The following is a 15,634-nucleotide window of genomic DNA, read 5'->3' as shown; positions in this document are numbered from 1 at the left end:
TGGGCTGAGAAATGGGGTGTCACAACCACATGCTAACAATGAGAAAACACTCTCAGAAAGAAGTGTTGACAGAGGTGAGAGGTCATCCGGGCTTTGCAGCAAGAAAGCCCTCAAGCCCCAGACACCTGGGGGAGGCTGAAGAGCTGCATTCGTAAGGAAGTATTTTCGCAGGATCACTGTTACCCAGAGGAAGGGAATCTGCTTCATCTGAGAAAGATGCCAGGACGCCTGCCCTGTGCAAAGAGCCACGCCACGCACGCGGGCACCCGGACGCACCGGAATACGTTCCCACTGCCCAGCCACGGACGGGGGGGAGGGGGAGGGGTGGGGACGCGCCCCAGGGGCCGCCCTGGGCTGGCCGAGACTGACCTCCACAGTGTGGCAGCCCACAGAGAAGGGGAGAAAGAGCGCCCCCTGGATGTAGCACAGCTTTGGGGAGCCCAGGCAGCCAGAGGCGGCGAGAAGGTTAGGAACGGCGGACGCCCCACGTTTTGGTCCTGTGAGTTTGCACCAGAAAAGCCGGGGTGGGGCTGGAAGTGCCTGCAGGCAGGTGACAGGCTCACAGGCCGAGGACCAGAGGGGTTTGTAGGGAACGTGAGGGTTTCACGCAGAGGGGCTGGACTGCACAGGCCGTCGGTGGCAGGGGGAGGGACCGGCCAGGCGTGGCGACAGCAATGCAGCCGAGACGGAGGCAAGGGGGCCCGAGCAGGGCGGGTGCACAGCTGGCGCGGGACGGCAGTCAAGCCACCCGGTGTCAAGGCCCCGGGACGCGTCGGGAGGAGGAGTCACGGGGAAGAAGGCCGCCAAGCAAAGGAGCTAGTTAGGCAAATCGTCCCGTGGTTTTCCATTTTAAATATCAAATAAATGCTGCGAGGTAGACGCCATCGGAACGTTGAGCAAACGCCCCCTTCGGAATAAAAACAGGGCATGTTTCTCCACAGCGAGCAACGTGCCATCCACAACGACCCAAAGTCAAGCGCGCGGGGCTTACCGGGCAGAAACGGCGACTTCTTCTTTATGATTTTCTTTTCCTTTCTGTCCAGCTTCTCCGGGCCGTCCTGCTCCTTCTCCTGCTCTGCGTCTGGAGGCGCCGGCCGCTCGCGGGGCGTGTCGGGGAGGTCGGGGCCCTGCCCGTGCGTGGCGCAGGTCTTGGTGAGGGTGGCGTCGCTCGGGTGTGCTGCAACTGGAATTGAAGACAGCCCACTGTTTTCTAAGGCTTGCTGAGACAGAACAAAACTAGAAGGTTAGGAGAGCTGACGGCCCGAACCTGCCTACCACACCAGTTACCAAGCCCGAGCGAGCCTCACCACCAGCGCCCTAACGCCGCCCCAGAAGCAGTCTGCGTGGCCCACGCCACCCGCAGCGGCGCTTCCAACTCTGAGGCTGACACGTCCCCTCTGACAGCTGACATCTCACCGCCACCCAAAACGAGCACTGACATTTCTAAGTAAAGGGAACCGAAGTGACAGCCTCTGACCCTGAGGCATCTCACTGCAGACAGCTCTGGCTGTCTCGGGCGGATCTGGGGTCACGGTTTACATTACACTGGATTTACCCGTGAGCCAAAGGCTGCCGTGACACCCCGCCAACGGGGCACCACCAAGGCAGAGGAGAGAGGTCAGTTTTTTAAACAAACGTGAACGGGGAGAGGCTTCCAAAGCCGGCCGTCTGCACGTGGAGACGGGCGCGGAGTGGGCAGGGACGGGCACATGCGGCCACGAGGGGGCGGGGCTCCCGGGGACAGGGCCAGGAAGCCCCGAGGCAGAGGACGCGGTCTTGCGCCTCTGCTGGGGGGATGCGAACACGTGCTTTTCAGGTAAATTCGCTTACGGAAAAAAGGGTTCTGAACGATTTTAAAACGTATGCGTGAATTAACCATTTAGCACTCTGCACTGTCCACAGGCAACCCAATAAGCGAACTATGTTTTGCTGTAACCTCTTCAGTGGGGACACGTCTGTGACCAGTCCTCATTCTCACAGGCCCCGCTCGGTTCTCTTTAGGGCACGACAAGGGCTCTGACCGACACAGACGAGAGCAGGGACGCGCCTCACCTGCAGAATGTCCTGGCTGACCCCCACGGTGATGCTGAGCTGCCGGCCGGGCTGCGCGGCCGGGCTGGCCTCCACCGGCCCCGGGTCCGACAGCTCCAGGAGCTGCTGGATGACATCGGTCACAGCCTGCGAGGTCTGCTGGCCCGATGCTGACGTCACCTGGACGTCTGTCTGCTGAAGAGGTAAAGTCTGGAACAGCGTGGCCTGAAACAGCAACATTTTCATTAAAAATATGAACGATTACGTTAATTGGTACTTCAATTTTTTTTTTAACAAAAAAAGAAATGGGCATATCTCTCTTACGAGTATTAAAATATAGCAATATCCTAAATTTTAAATGTGATGCCTCACTGATTTTTAGATTTGGCACAATACTGGCTCTTAAAACAACATATTCAGTGAATTGTTCTACTATAATTTTCTTAAAGTTTTTTAAGTGGTAGTAGATACTATGAATTTAAGATGGGGAGCTGAGCACAGAAACCTCCTATTAGCCCATTACGATGAAGGTATAAAAGAAGGAAATAAAATTAAAAAGAAATCTCTATGGTGAAAACATTCCAAGGTTTTCTGGAAAACAGGGCTGCGGGGGTAGGCCCGGCAAAGCTGCAGCTGATGAGTGTGTGTGGGGATCCGATTTCTCAGAAACGCAGGAATCTGAACACCCCGTCAGCGACGGGGGAGAGCAGAGCCGGGACGCCGCGGGACACCACGCGCCCAACAAGCCCGCGGAGCGCGGCGCGGAGACGGGCCCTGCGACAGAACGCGCACGTCCGCGCTCCCGCCGGAACAGACGCGCGCTGGGCACGGCGTTCCCATGGGAACCGTGGGGGGGGGCACGCGGGGGGTTCTGTGTGCTTTCCGCTCGGACCTTCTACAAGCCTGACGCTGCTCTAAGAAATAAAGTCATGAATTAAAGAAAACAAAGACTTTCTGTGGAAAAATACGTAGGTCTGACAATTAGCCCCTTGTCTTCCTCCGCAGGACAGACGGCAGTTAGGCGCTTACCTTCAGACCAAAAAAACCAACCAAACAAAAAAATGGGGATTACTTTGAAAAAAGATACAAATAAACTCTCTGGGGAGAACTCGGGCACCTTTTGTGGCACTTAATTCCCCAGACTAAATAAAAAGCCTTGTGTGTGCCGCCACCACGGACCCCAAGTTTAAGGGCTGGTCCCTGACCAATCACAGGTAAAGCGGCCCTGGAGGTGAGCCAGCCCCACCCTGCACGGTGCACTCCACAGACAGGTGCACTGCCGCCTCGCTCTGAAGCATCAAGAGCTATGAGCTCGCTGCCGAGAGCTGGGGTGCGACGGGGGGGCCTCGGAAAAGAGGACCTTTAACCAGAAGATGCTGACCACTTTCAGCAGGAAGTGCATCCAACCAGAAGAGAATGCCTTGAAAAAGAATCAGACCACAGAAGAGAGCCCCCAGAAATTAAAAACCTAGCTAGCTAAAAATAATTCAATGAAAGTCACAATGAAAAATAATTCAATGAAAGCACCCAGAAATTAAAAATCTAGCTAGTTAAAAATAATTCATGAAAGAACCACGAGACCAAGCTGAAGAAAACCTTTAAATGTAGAGCAAAAAGACCACGAGTTAGAAAACGTGCAAGGAAAAGTAATACACAGAGCCAATCGAGAGGCGGAACAGGGCCTCGCAGCCAGCCTTGGGACAGCGCGCACGGCGGCGTGGACGGGCCCCCCACGGCGATCCCGGCGGTGGGGGGCAGAGGCAGGTCTCCAAAGACCTCGACTGCATTTCCAGGTTTTTATCCAGAATATAAGTTTTAAAAATTATCTGGACTGTCGCTCCAGGTTATTCACTATATCCACTTGTTCAATTTGCATGTTGTCAAAGGAAAGGGTGAAAACTCTTAATGTTTGGCTGATTTACACACTGAAAATTATACTAAAAATATACTCAGCCCAAAACAGAATTTTAAGACTTCATTACTCGGCTCTAATTATTCTCCAGTCTTGGACCTTATTCACAACATCTCCCTGAGGAGTGTAAGCTAAGGGACCATCCCCAGATGCAAACTTCATGAGAAAAGAAAGGAAGACACACTGACCATGACCCTGCCGCTCGGGGACAGACGCTGGCGGGCCCGCCTGTAGGGAGCAGGCGGGGGCTGGCGCAACTCGACCGCCAGCTCCTGCCTCCCCAGCAGCACTAACTGCTGACACCGTCCCGGCTCTGCCACTGCGAGGACACCTGCTCTGCGCTCGGTCTGCCACTAGCAACTGAAAGGGTGGAAGAAACCAGCCCAGGCCGAGCTCCAGAAAAAGAGTAAACGCGCGTGTGTGTGCGTGCGCGCGCGGGTGTGTGTTGTGTGTGTGTGTTTTGAGCCATACGATTTTAAATACGTGTACTGGAAAATATGATTTAGTTTCCTGAAAATCCAACGTCTCAGGAAAAATTCTCACGTTAGATGTGAAAATATATATCTTGAAAGGGTAATTGATTTCCAAGTTATAACAATGATACAGAATATTCAATAATAATTGTCAATAACACTGTAGGAATTATAGTTACATTTGTCTTATTTTTACCGGTTCAGGTGACAGTTCATAAAGCAGGATCATGTGGCCATTATCCTGAAATTAAATTTAAAACATTGATTTTTTTCCCCACTCATTGGAAGGAGCGCGTCACCGTACGCGTAAACCTTTCACAGCACCTTTACGGTGCTCAGCGTTCTAAACAACACGCACTCTCACGGGTCGCCATTGAGACGGCAGATTTCCGTAACAGGGGACCCTTCTCCGAGCCCGCGCGCTCCACTCACCGTCAGGATGTGAGCCGTCTCCGCAGAGCCTGCGGGGTTCTGCGGGCCCCCCATGTGCATCTTGCTGATGTGCGTGTTCAGGCTGCCTAGGCTCTTAAACACGCAGCTACACTCTGCACAGTTATAGGTAGGGCCGCTCTTGACCTTGAAGAACAAATGAGAAAAATGACATTTTACGATTAAACTATGACAAATCATGATGTATCATTCCACAAAAAATGACAGGAAAACCTAACGCTCCAACATCATTTTCCCTTGTGAGGGAGACAGCTCTCGACTCAGAGGCCCGGGTCTCTATGCCAGCGCAGTGCGGGAGCCCCTGAAACCCCATGGTGCTTTCTGGGCCCAAGGTGGCCCCGGGAGAAACCAGCTTTCGGTTCCTGTGACTCGGCAGGAAGCGGCTGTGTGACGGGGCTGAGCGCACCGCCAGCAACAGAGGCCGGAGTTGGACAGCAGCTCGGCTGTGACTCGGCCTCCCCGCAGCTGGCAGCAGTGAGGGGCGGTGGGGACGGTGAGGGGTGGTGACAGGGTGCACGTTCTCCGTCCGCAGAGCCAGTGCTCCCTACAGGGGGCTCCTTGTGAATGCACGCCTGGCCCCAGCACTGGGCTGTCCTCATGTCACCAGGCCACCTGCACGCGTGACCACAGCTTGCACGGCGGGCCTGGAAGGGGCCGACCGCGCTGCACCTGGATGAAGCAAACTGCAGCCCGGGGGTCGTCGCAGGGCTGGGTCGTGTCCAGTGGCCACCCCCACAGGGCCCTCGGGACCTGAGCGCCTGGGCCGGGCCGGGCTCACCTCCGAGTGGACCCTCTGCACGTGGGACTGCAGGTTCCCCTTCTGCGAGAAGGCGGCGGGGCAGAAGGCGCAGGCATGGGGCTTCTCGCCCGTGTGCTTGACCATGTGCGTCTGCAACGCCCCCTTCTGGTTGAAGGCCTTGCCGCACTCGCTGCACTTGAAGGGCCTCTCGCCTGCGGGTGAGAGCGGGCACGCGGACGGTGACAGTCACCGAGGCACTGGCAGGCCGGCCACGCAGAGCCCCCCGCCGCCTCCCCCGAGTGCCCGACGCCCGCGGCAGCGCCTGCCTCCGTGAGCGCGCGCTCGGCACGGCCCCCCGGGCAGGCGCACGCACCTGTGTGTATCCGGACGTGCCGCGTCAGCTGGCTGGGCTTCTGGAAGGTCTTCCCGCAGTGCGGGCAGGAATACGAGAACCCGCTCCGGTCCACGTTGCGGTTGTAGGGCCTCGTGCCGGACACCCTAGTGCGACACGGTGCCTGCTGAGCCCCTGGCGCCACCCCTCCAGAGGGCCCCTCCACACAGGCCGGTGGCCGGCCGTGAGGGCCTGCTCCAGCGCGCGGCCTCCCCCACAGGGTGTGCGTGTGTGTCCCCTACACACACGCACACGCACGGAGAAGTTCTGTGTATGCGCTATCACAAAAATCCACTTTTTCCCTATTTATCAAAAAGACTGACTCAGTCTGTTTCGTGTTTTCGGGGGCGGTGGGCACGTCCCCTCCCGCGGCGTCGCACACGAAGGCCTCTGCCGCTCCGAGGCCATGCTGCCGTGAGCCGAGCCATGCCCGCCCATCCTCACACCCGCCGCGAGGCCGCTGGTCTCTGTGGTCCGACGCCCGCGCACCAGCCCGGGCCCGACTCCGCCCCTGCTCTGCTGGCCAGCGCGTGGCGGCTCAAACCGAGCATGTGGCAGGAGCAGAACTCCGCCTTCTCCCCGCCCGCCCCGTCCCGACAGGAGACAGTGACACCCAGCTTGCAAGTCTCCAGCTGAGGCGTCGGCAGGCTCTCCCCTCCCCATGCCGACCTCAAGTCCACCTCCAAGAGTGGCCGGGTCGCTCCGAACGCCTCCCAAGATGCTCGTCTTGCCTCTCCCGCCTCCTCGTCCCACTGACTCGGGCCTGCCGGCTGCCCCCCCGGCCCACGGCAGCATGACCACCCCTGACGTCTGGGCAGGACGCTCCAGGCGAAAAACCCTCCAAGAGCTCCCGCTGCGCCTGGGATGAACCCTCATTCCCACGGCGGCCCCCGAGCCCCGGCAGCCGAGCCAGCCGCCTTCACGCAGCCGCAGGCCAACGTGATTTTACTTCCGTCTCCACAGGACCTCCACGTGACACCGGCGCACTGCCTGACCCGTTCTGGGACGCTGTCTGTCGCCCCTGCTAAATGACACCCATGACGATGAGGCTGTGCGGTCCAGGGCGTGATGGCCACATAAACATCTAGTCACCTCTCCTCTCTAGAACCTTCAGAGCCTCGTCAATACAGAGGCCTGTATTAAAACGTCATTAAAGTAAAATTCTAGCAGGTACTGCACACGCGTCACATCCTGGGGCCGTGTTCGGCGGACACGCACCAGCCCACCACAGGCGCACGCAGGGGCTGGGAAGACGCTGGAACGTGGCTGACAGGGACGCTCGCCGCGCTTCTGAGACGCGGCGCCTGGGCGGGCGGCGGGCGGCACAGTCTGCGCACCCCGCACACCGGCAGCCGCCGCGGCCCCTGCTGCTCTGCGGCTGCTGCTGAGGGGCCCGGCCCGTCCCAGGCGCTGGGGCTGGGGAGGCGGCGCGCGCCAGCTGGGCGGCCGCCAGGGGACCACGGCAGCGGCTCCCACAGGCTGGCGGAGGAACCCGCTCAGCGCGTGACAAGCGGCCACCCCACGAGCCAACCTGAGCACAAAGAGCTAGAAGGAACTGGTATTTAATTTTATTGAAAAAGGAAATATCAGTAAAAGCATATAATTGGGAACAGGTCAGAGATGAAAATGTGAAAGACGTGTTACGTTTTACTAGGAACGAACGTATAAATGTTTCTAAACGCAGGGGCGGCTGCTGACATCACGAGCCCTAAACCCAGACCGTTGGGATTCATGCCCCGGACGCCGTAAAACCTTGGCAAAGTTACTTGGTCTCTCTTTTTCACTTAGCTTTTCTCACCCGCAAAGTGGGGAGATAAAAGCCCCCTGGCCTGGTGAGGTTGTCGTGCTCGTAAGCGGCGCCAGGCACGTGCGGCTGCTACCCAGTTAGGCAGCATAAATACGCCCGTTCATTGAAAGGCGGCTAATCTGGTCCTGGTGAATCCCTTCTGCACGCGGTCACCTGCCCGTGAAAATGTCCCCAGCAGCGCCTTGCTCTACGGTTTTCAGCATGAAAACTGTCCGCCTGTGCCGCCTGACGCAGGCTGAGCTGTGAGCTTGCCACCCCTGCGGCCCACGTGGCCCACAGGTTCTGACATCCGGGCACCACGCCGGGCCGGCGGCTCCGCCTGGTTCCGAGGCAGCCGGAACTTCTGAGCGGCCACAGCGGAGCGCGCCGTCTTTATCACGCGGCACGTTCTCTTTCCACGCCCCAGTCAAGGCTCGTACCTGATTTTGTAATGAGTCTTCATGTGCTCCTTCAGCTGGGACGACGTCTCCAGCTCCTCCCCGCAGGCCTTGCAGGTGTGCACGCGGTTGGCGGCCAGCTCCTGGCGGTGCTCCTCCATGTGGACGGCCAGCTGGCTCTGCAGCGTGAACTCATCCCCGCACTCGGAGCAGATGAGGTTCTGCGGGGGCCGCGAGCACAGCACACGCATCAGCACACGCCTCACGGCTCAGAGACCCAGCACTGCGAGCGGTCACACGCGAGTCACACCTCCCCCGGGACAGACACTACCCTCCCCTCCCAAAGCACATATCCAAATACGACTACGTAAAGCCACTTCGCTGCGGACAGAAAACGGGATGAGGGGACGGGGCGGCTTTTGAGCAAGGGGAGCCGGCTGTCGGGGGCCTGCAGCGCGTCCGTCTGTGCTGTGGAGACTGCAGAGGGGCGGAAGGCCTTCGACACCACGAAAGCGTCAGCGGAGTTAAGATTATAGTTTGGTGAACCACCTCAAAGGAAAACGACAGCTGGTAAATTTTTAAATAAACGCCTACGTGTGCCACACACAAAGGATTTCAAAGTCTTACAGCAAAAAGGAAGAACGTAAAGAGCACAAATACTTTTAACGCCTGAACTGTAATGCTGTGGAGGGCCCGCTGAAAGCAGGGGGTGGGCAGGACGTCGCACGTCGCCTGGTTAAGTCTCGTCACTGCTGGCGGGTGAGGCCCCCGGACACGACTGTGGCCGGGCGCAGGACGGGAGCTCGGCGCCCGGCCCGGCTCTGCGAGCACCCCTGGGGCGGGGACCTGGGTGCTGCCCTCTGCCAGGGGAGGGCTGTGAGGTCAGCTCCCTCCCTGCCCCGGGCGGTCAGAGGTCAGAGGGCCATCCACCGCGAGGCCGGGCTGGATGTCTGCTCAGCCTCGCGGACACTTCCCAGCTGCCGTTTGGCTGGGGGGGGACAGTATCCAAAAGGTTTCCAGTCGTCGGGCTGTGCTTCGGCCCCTTAGGACTGAGGGGACCCAACTGTCCTTGCAGCGTCTTCCCCTCTGCCTGCTGGCAAAAGGCCACAGGCTCCTCCAGCCCGCTGTCCAGGCATCCAGGGAAGCACAGAAGCTGGGGACGCTCCCCCGCATGGTGGCCCTCCGGCCTGAAACCCTCGGCTGCAGCCGCCTTCCCACCTCTCGGAGTCTGTCTGGCCGGCCGCTGCTCTCCCTAAGGATTCTTAGTTGGGGGCTAGGGGGGACCTTGGCTAAAGGGCACACTCTACCTTATCTGGAGTCTAACAGGCTGTTTTCAAACGCGACTGAAGGCCGGTAACCAACCGACTGACTGAGAAACAAAAGCGCAAGAATCGCACAGGCTGCGGGGCCGGCAGCGCCGACTCGCGTGGCCGAGGCCGATGACCGCGCCAGCTCCACTCCGCACAGCAGCCGACTTCCCGGCGAGCACGGGAAACCGCGGTTTCCCGGCCTTTCTGCGGTGAGCGCGCCCCGGGCGACACCTGCCTTGCGCCCAGCGGGACGTGGGCAGACCTGAGGTTCGGCTTCTGCATCGCGCCTTTTAATAGCAGAAGTGCGTCCTCCGCCCCGCGCCGCCGCGAACCAGACACAGCGGGGCCGTGGGCGACCCAGGCCACCCCGTGGGCAGCAGCGCCCGCGCCGCGCCAGGCTGCGGGGGCGGGGAGCCCGGTGCTGTGCCCGGCGCGCCCCTGCGCAGAGAGCACCCCACCTCCGCGCCGCCCACATGCCTGCACAGCCGCAGCGGCCCCGCGCGGCCTGGGCTCTGCCCGCGTGGAGCCCCGAGGCCTGAGCCCCTCCTCTGCGTAGGGTCACAAAGGTCAGACTCCCGAAGACCACGTCCCTGGCCTCCCCTTGCCGTGGCCACATGCCGACCTGAGGACCTGCCCTGGCCCAGGGAGGAGACGCAGGCCGGCGGCCTCGCGGCACGGACGCCTGGCTTCGGGAAACGCGCGTCTCGCCACGGCCCCCGGGAAGGGGTCCAGCCACGACCCCAGGCTGCCTCCACTCTGGGGCCGCGGCGCCGGGAGGCCGAGGGCGGGCTGCGCGGGCTCCCCGTCGCCTGCGGGGCGCCCCCCGCCTCGGGAGACCACGTCACAGCAGCGCTAAGACCAGCGACCGTAGAGCGGACGCAGCGGAGGCAGAAGAGCATGAGCTCCCCGTGGGGAACCAACTGGGAAATCACTTGGACGAGATAAATGGAAGAGAAAACATGATGAAGGGAAATTCCGAAAACAGCGTACAAAAACCTAAGAACTTCTGGAGAGGAAAATCACCGTTATTTCTCTTCTCGGCTGCGGAAGAAGTGAGAGTGGGTCCCTCCAGGCCGTGGGGACCGCTCTGTGACGACGGGAGTGTCCCGTCCCTCGGGGACGTGCACGACAGCACGGGCGGCGACAGGCAGGGCGATGCACACGGCTCGCTGCAATGCCGCTCAGCAGAGGCGTGTGCGGCGAGCGCTGGGCGACCGTAAGGGCCGGCCGGCCGGGGGCCACGGCCCCCAGGGCTGGCGTGCTCTCCCCAGCGTGACGCCGGCAGAATGAACGGCCGGGGGTGGGGCTGCCGCAGCCTACGACGGTGACAACGCTCCCAAGGCGGCTTTAAGCCACTCGCGTGGTAGCTGCAACGGGAGCAAAACAAAAAACCAGGTGTTCCTGCCCAATTATTGCGTGTAGATGGAGCTGTGCACCTGAGAACACACGGAATCCTGGGCGACGAGAGTCACCCGCAACACCTCGCTGCGCTCCGACAGCCCGACCCCAACGGAGCCCCCGGAATGACGCTAAGACCTTAAAACGCTCAAGAATAAATGCGAATGAGGTACCGAATTCGCATGAACAAAACGTTACTGAGTGACGTTCCGACAATCAAGATTCAATTTTGTGATGGTCGATTCTCAGGAACAATCTAAAAATCCAATGCAATCAAAATGAAAACACCAACCAATTTTTAAGTAGGCGAAATTCCGGAGTTCATGTTAACAATAAACCAGAAAAGGAAAGCAAGAAGCATGCTCATACCTGCGTATCACTCCGAAGGGAAACACAGCAAAGACAAGCCGGACACCGAGGACGGCGGCCCCGGCCAGGCCCCGAGGAGCGGGCTGGGGCCGCCTCCTGCTGCTCCGTTTCTACTGCTCGGCCTTCTGAGAGCGAACGAAGACGCACAGCCCTGAGCCACACTAACCCGACCCCACCCGCGGGCACTGGGCGGAGGGGGCGGCGGGGACGGGCTCCGAACCCCGGCCGCCCCTGCAAGTGCCCCGCAGGGGTGTGGGCCTCGCGGCCACCAGACTTCGCCAGCCACACACAGGCCTGAGCAAGCGCGTGGGGAGCTAGCGTCCTCGGTGAGCGGGGGGGACACACGAATACAAGCTGGGGGGTCCGCAGGGGCTGGGCGGGGGCTGGGGCCGGGGTGTCCGGGAGGTCACGAGTTCCAAAAAGGGCGTGTGCGCTGCACTGCATGTGTGCCTGCCCTGGGGGTCACTGTCACTGTGACCGTGAGTGTGCCTGCCCTGGGGGTCACCGTCACCGCGCACGTGTGCCTGCCCTGGGAGACACAGTGGGATTTTTAAAAAAGTCACTGTAGATTTGGAAAATATTTCTAAGCAACTCACAAGAACCAGAATCTGTAAATGAATAAATACACTGAAAATTCCAGTACTTGACAATTTAAAAATTTATGCCAGGAGTGGTGGTCGGGGGGTGGTGAGTCAGAAACTGAGAAAGAATTATCACATGGGGCAAAAAAATTTAACTTCCTATGTATGTAAACAGCTGACACAAATCCGTAAGATCAATAATCTCCACCCATATCCCAAAATAAGGGAAGGAAATTAGAAGACAGAAAAAATACTAATAAACATTGAAAGATGCTAAACTTCACTTATAATTAAGGAAATGCAAATTAAAACAACAAAAACATACCATCTTAAAACTACTGGACAGAAAGAGACAAGTTTTAAAGCACAGAGACCGGAAGTGGCATGAAGAAACAGCCCTGTCACACGCTCCGGCTGCGGCAGACGCCGGTCAAACCTCTGTGGACAGCAACTTGACGGTCCGTCAAAATGCTAAACCCACGTATGCGACTCCGTAAATTCACATGGTGACTCCAGCCCGAGGCGCCAGCTCGCTGTCTGTGCGTCTGGCGGGCGCTGAGTGCTGCCTGGGCCCCAGAACCCCCCTGGCCCCCAGTCACCGGGCGCTACAGCACCGCGACTCCTTTCCCGCACTCGTGACAGCCAACATGTCCTCTGCAGCAGGGTCCCCGACACACGGGCCGCGGACCGGAGCCGGGCCGCACAGCAGGAGGCGCGCGGCCGGCGGGCAGCGAGGCTGCATCCGTCTCTGCGGCCGCCCCCAGGGCTGGCGTCGCCGCCTCGGGGCCCCCGGCCATCCCCAGGCGCTAGGTTCTCAGGAGCCCTGGTCCCTGGCGCCCGGCAGGCTGGGGCTCTGCAGCACCAAATCGTCTCCGTGAGAACCGCCGTGCGGCCATGTGCCCACACGCGCAGGAGCACCTGCCCACGGTGGCTCCGCGCGACAGCGGGAGACGGCCCTGACACCACACCACACCACACCACACCGTGCGGCAGCTGAAAAGACCGCATCCGCTCCGGCGCACGGGCGTGCAGTGGGGCGACCCGGGGGCCCCGGCACGGCACCACGGGGCGGCCGCTCGAAGTTGCTCTGGGAGACCTGGACTCTGCCCCCGCTGCAGGCCCCTCTGCTGGGTGTCTGGCGTGTGCCGACAGTACTTATTCCAGAACGTCTGAACCTGCCACTGTTCAACACGAACATATCTGTTTCATATCGGTTTCAAAAACAAAACCACGGCCACCGCTGGAGAGCGCCACTGTCCAGGGAGTGGGGGCAGCGCTTGGGACACAGTCGGTGTCTAAAGAGAACTCGAGAAAGTCCTGGGAGTCCAGAACTCCAGCTGCAGGTGGGCGAGATCTGCCCTGACGACGTCGTTAGAGACACACAAAGATGTAGTATTTATAACGCTGAAAAAGTATGAACAACTTAAACGTTAAATAACAGAGGAAGTGATCACATAGCATCATGCTGCTTCTTTAATAAAGTAATTTAAAATACTGACAAGGGGGAGACTCGGGACACAGTCCGTGAAAAGGAAAAGAAAGTAGTCATAATATGTCAAAGGGCAGGGGCAGGTCAGCAGACAGTCTGTCCAGTGGCACAACTATTTATGCATTTTTTTTTTAAAAATAATTTTTTAAACACAAACTATTATGGAAAGCATGCATAGCAAAAAGAAATTTGAAACACTAAATACATTTTCTACAACTGACGTGATTATTCTTTTAATAATATTACTTTTGTTAATCTTAACTTTCTAACTTTTCCCAAAATAAACATGCATTACTTACATAATGACATTAAAAGATAAAAATAAATGATTTTATATTAAAAATTAAAGCCATATGTAAAAATACGCAAACCCACGTAGAACGTACGAACACAATTGTCAGGATGCGAGTCTTACACGTGCAACCCGAGCGCTGCCTTTGTTTCTCTGTCTCAGCGGGAAAACGTGCCCAGCGGTGATCTGCAGTCGGCCCCGGGCGGGACGCCGCCAGTGACTTTCACGTTCTCCTTCCTACTTTTTGTATTTTCCTAACTTCCTACAGCAATGATCGAGGTGGGGGCATGGCATTTTTGCGGCAACAGTCACTCACACTGTAAAGCCGGCCCTCAGAGCCCAGCGCCGGTGGCGGGGGGGGGGGGGGGGGGTGGCGTCCTTCCCCAGCCGCCCTTGAAGCCGTCCCCGGACTATGCCTGTGGCCCCTCAGGGATGTTCCCCTGGTGCAGAAACTGCCTTGTGTCGTCGTGAATCTTCTCTTCTCCCAAACCCCCGCGTCAGGGGGTCCAGGAGTCGAGCAAGGAGACTCTACCATCTTCAGAGGCAGAAAATTTACTTTTGGCCACTACAGATTCCTATAAAAGTTATTTTCGGATTTAAAAATATGTGTGTGGGGGGCCCCTTCTAGCCAACGTAGACATATTTGGACCCTCCAAATATACTACCCATTAACACGTCTCCACCCAAATGAACAGGTGCGGAAAATAAATGTTTCCTCTGTGAACTGGAGGTCAGCTAAGGCGCTTAAAGAAGGTTAGCTCCTGGAAACACACACGAAAGGCTTTTTAAACCAGTTTATACCTAAAATCCTCCGAAGGGTTAGATGCATTTAAAAACCAGTTAACAAAGTAGGCCGAAATAATTACCTCTTCCTTTTCATGCAGCATGATATGCGCTTTGAGACTAGCCACTCTGGAGAATTTCTTGTTACACACAGGACAGGTGGGGTCCTCCCCATTGTGGGTACACTTATGAAGTGTCAGGTTGAATTCAACATTAAACGTTTGGGGGCACTGGTCACATCGGTGTGGCTATGTGGAGAGAAAAGGCAAGAGGCCACTGAAACACAATCTTTCCACAGCGAAGCCGCGGGAACATCGACAGGCGCCACGGTCCGGACGGCCCTTCCGGCCGACACCGCGACCGGGCCGGACCGACAGGCGAGCTGCTCCCGGAGCGTCTCGAGGGGCAGCCGCACGCCCGTGCCGACTAGAGCCCCGCCGGCAAAGGCTGCCCGTCGGCGCGTCGGGGTGCAGGGGCGGTCTCCACGGCAACGAGCGTGAGCCCCGCACCGCTGCCATTCGTCCCTTCCTCTCCGCCAGCTCCCCTGCTGTGAACTGCACCACTTTAAGCAAAACAGGTCATCAAAAATTCTCCCAGGTTTCAACAGAGTTGCTTATGGCAGTCTAAAATTTTCCCCAAAGGGAAGGTATTCTGCCACTTAGTTGCAGAAGAGAGTAGCCGCTGGACGGACCGCTTCCGTCTGGGATGCCCGGACGGGTGGGAGGGAGCCCGTGCTTTCGGGCCGTGGCTTCGGGGGGACGCCAGTGGGCGCTGTGCTAGTGCCATGTGAACCCCGCTGCAGGCGCCACTCACGCTGGAAGCTGAGCGGGGCCGGCTGCACCCTGGTCGCAGAGGAGAGACCCTGGCATTTCCGGCCCTCCCGTGACTCGCTGGCTTGCGTTCTCCCGTCTGGACAGAGGCTGGGGCCACTTTTCTAGTTGTCTAACTGCCACTTCCCGGGTATCAGGCAAACCGTTCCACTGGGACGCCACGGGCCCTGACTCAGGCCACAGGGCGCCCTGCGGAGGGGGTGTGGCTCTCTAGGACAGGGCTGCACCTGCGGGAATGCCGCCCACCGCTGGAAGCGCCTGTCAAGGGCGAGACCCCCCACGGGGCAGCACGCCCTGCGGGAGAGACGCACGCCGCGGAGCGGGGTGCCAGCTCCCGGCCGACTCGGGCAGGAAGTCGAAACCCCCAAGGGACGCCGCACTGTGAGAAGGCGCCTTTCTCCG

General features: G+C 58.6%; 1 protein-coding gene across 9 annotated transcripts in view; it reads right to left on the bottom strand.

Moving 5' to 3' along the window:
* The window catches only part of ZNF236 (zinc finger protein 236), a 66,586-nt gene that overhangs the window by 40,153 nt on the left and 10,799 nt on the right, over positions 1 to 15,634 (bottom strand). For 7 of the 9 annotated variants that reach the window (XM_036230158.1, XM_036230152.1, XM_036230157.1 and 4 more), the window contains 8 exons: positions 14,486 to 14,650; positions 8,223 to 8,401; positions 5,979 to 6,103; positions 5,645 to 5,817; positions 4,849 to 4,992; positions 4,613 to 4,657; positions 2,053 to 2,256; positions 992 to 1,220 (listed from right to left, as the gene is read on the bottom strand). In XM_036230158.1, coding sequence (XP_036086051.1) covers positions 992 to 1,220; positions 2,053 to 2,256; positions 4,613 to 4,657; positions 4,849 to 4,992; positions 5,645 to 5,817; positions 5,979 to 6,103; positions 8,223 to 8,401; positions 14,486 to 14,650 — 1,264 coding nt within the window. The remainder of the gene's footprint in view (positions 1 to 991; positions 1,221 to 2,052; positions 2,257 to 4,612; positions 4,658 to 4,848; positions 4,993 to 5,644; positions 5,818 to 5,978; positions 6,104 to 8,222; positions 8,402 to 14,485; positions 14,651 to 15,634) is intronic. The other 2 variants (XM_036230155.1, XM_016122007.2) reach the window with 1 other exon arrangement.

This window comes from Rousettus aegyptiacus, unplaced genomic scaffold (assembly GCF_014176215.1).
Source record: "Rousettus aegyptiacus isolate mRouAeg1 unplaced genomic scaffold, mRouAeg1.p scaffold_m13_p_12, whole genome shotgun sequence".
NCBI lineage: Eukaryota > Metazoa > Chordata > Mammalia > Chiroptera > Pteropodidae > Rousettus > Rousettus aegyptiacus.
The sequence above is the reverse complement of the archived record's forward strand: the minus strand, read 5'-3'. Positions and strand labels throughout refer to the sequence as shown.